We start from the raw sequence: 2,357 nt of genomic DNA, 5'->3' as shown, positions 1-2,357 counted from the left end.
TTCCAGGTGATGCATAACCACGAGCTTCCGCACCTTGAAGTGTTGAGGCCTCAAGGAGTAACGATTGATTCAGCTCCATGCTAGTTTCAAACTCTGTCCCGAGCGCCTCGATGGCGACAGGGAGCGCGCCGGCAGCAAACAACCCCCTGGCAGCATCAGAAGCTGCTGCGGACTCAACACGATCCTCAGCCCCTGTCTGCTCGTCTACACAGTAGCACGCATCTGCCATGACACGGAGGGCATGAGCTCCGAAGCGTCGGTCACCGCAAGCAGTTACAAGCTGAGTAGAAAGGCGCACATCGCCACCAATCTCACTTCGAAGTACATGCCGAAATGATTTGCTGGAATAGCTCAGGGCTATGACTGCCTCCAAGGCGGCAGTGGCGACGCGCACATCGTCTCGCACTTCCAGAAGCGCAATAATGGAATGGCAAATCCCAGCGTCGATAGCGCCATCAACAAGCTTGCATAGTAGCCCCTTGGCTTCTTCAGATCCGACTGCCGATTTTGGCCAGGCAGCTTCAATTACCCCAGAGCAAAGTGAGATGAGGGCTGCAAGCGCATGCGAACGCACATCAGGTGATGAGGAAGACAGCAACGCAACAATTGTGAATACGCCACCAGCCTCAATGATGCTCTTCGAGGCTCGAAAGGGATCGCCTGCCAGGACCGGCGCCAACGCAGCCGCTGCCCATTGCTGCAGACCATCATCGGGCGCTATGAGGAGAGGCAGCAAGAGCAGTTCCACCCTCTCATCCACGAGAGTCCGCGCTGTGTAAGTCTCCGCACGAGCAGCAAAATATGTGCACCGTGCTGCCGACTCCTGCCCGGGCGCGCTTTTAAGGCATTCTGCCACTGAAGCTAGTGCACCGCATGATCTGAGAGCCTTCACAAGTGCGCCAAGTTGTGGTGACGTAGTTCCATCTGCGCCTAGTGCCTTGGCTAGTGTCTTCAGGGCTTGGGCTCTCTCTGGCGTCGGCGCTGCAGATAAGAGTGGCTTGAATGCCTTGGCCACGAGATCCGCAGATTTTGGCATGTTTGCTCCCGCTACGATGCACCTATCAAGTGACACACCAAGTAAGCACATGTGCAATATGGCGTGAGTTTCTTGCAGAGACACGGTATTGTCTGGCCAGCCTATCCACGCCGCACGTTCTGCGTCATCCGCTGCGGCAAACTCTATCTCGCCCCTGCCAGTTTTGCCTGGGGAGGGGGGGGGTAGCAACTGGTGCCGACGTGTCAGAAATGTGTCAGGGCGCAGACGGCGCACCTCCTTCGACAACAGACTCAGTACCAAGGTTCGCGGAGGTGATGCCAGCGATGGTGACCTTCCAGCGAAATATTTCGTCTTTCATGGATCGGAGCTTGCCTTGGCTCGAAGATTCTAGCAGAGTCGATGCAATAAGTTCCACCCGTAGCTCTGCTTTAGGACGTGATTCATCTGCGAATACGGCCAACGTCGACCCACACACCTGAAAGCTTCTATAGACATGAGATCGACACGAAGAGTCTAGCGCTGGCGCACACTCGGACGTAGACCTGACGCCAACCAAAACCTTTGAGTTCTTTGCGCATCTGTAGGTAACCTTCAAAATCGCCAGGCGGCGGTCTTTGGCCAAAGGCCTACCATCACAGTTGTTTAAAACCGACCTTAAAGTGTCAATCTGCGCGGAGAAATGCATCGTCGACCGCTTCGGGCGAGGAAGGCTTGGTCGCAGGGTTTGAGCGTGTTCCGCGTCGACCAAAAAATCCGCGTGATTTCCCGCTGATTGACTCTTTCGGTTCAATTTCCGACGACGCATCTTCTTCGGTCTGGAGCATCCGAGCGAGTTCCTCATCACTCATGGCATTCCCCGATGACGGCGCTGATACCGCAGACGCACTGGACTCCTCTTCCATCTGCAGCCGCCGCGCAAGCTGCTCGTCAGTCTCTAGGGACATCGGCGTTCCAGGCGAGGGACGCGTCCACGACGTCGTTTTCGTGTTGTGGTCCACAAAGAACGTCCGTCCCTGGGCATCTGTTCGCGCCTCCCATCCGGCCGGCAACATGAGAAAGTAATCTCGCCGGAGCCAAGATCTTGATGGTAGTCTGGGCCGAGCTTGGCCCGAGGCCAATTCAACTAAAAACGGTACCTCGACCTTGTCTCAATCCGTCTCCGGCGCGTCTCGGCCGCGTCCCGGGGCGTCTTGGCCGCGTCCTGCCGCGTCCCGGAACTCGCGTCTCCCGCGTCTCGGCCGCGTCTGCAAGACGCAACGTTGCCTAGGGGCCCCTTCTCCATGGCACAGGTCTAAAAAATAGTACACCAGGGAGCAGCCCAGCCGCTCGTGAAGCATGACGCGCCGCCGTCGTCGCTGCC

General features: G+C 57.1%; 1 protein-coding gene across 1 annotated transcript; it reads right to left on the bottom strand.

The window, feature by feature from the left end:
- Positions 1-1,659: 1,659 nt before the first annotated feature.
- On the bottom strand, positions 1,660-2,049 carry AURANDRAFT_30298 (hypothetical protein; the record flags this gene model as incomplete). Its single annotated transcript, XM_009041296.1, has 1 exon — positions 1,660-2,049. One exon carries the CDS (start codon positions 2,047-2,049, stop codon positions 1,660-1,662), a length of 390 nt encoding a protein of 129 aa, XP_009039544.1.
- Between the last annotated feature and the right edge of the window lie 308 nt (positions 2,050-2,357).

Source organism: Aureococcus anophagefferens, assembly GCF_000186865.1.
Source record: "Aureococcus anophagefferens unplaced genomic scaffold AURANscaffold_20, whole genome shotgun sequence".
NCBI classification, from domain to species: domain Eukaryota; class Pelagophyceae; order Pelagomonadales; family Pelagomonadaceae; genus Aureococcus; species Aureococcus anophagefferens.
This window is presented reverse-complemented; position numbering and strand designations above follow the sequence as displayed.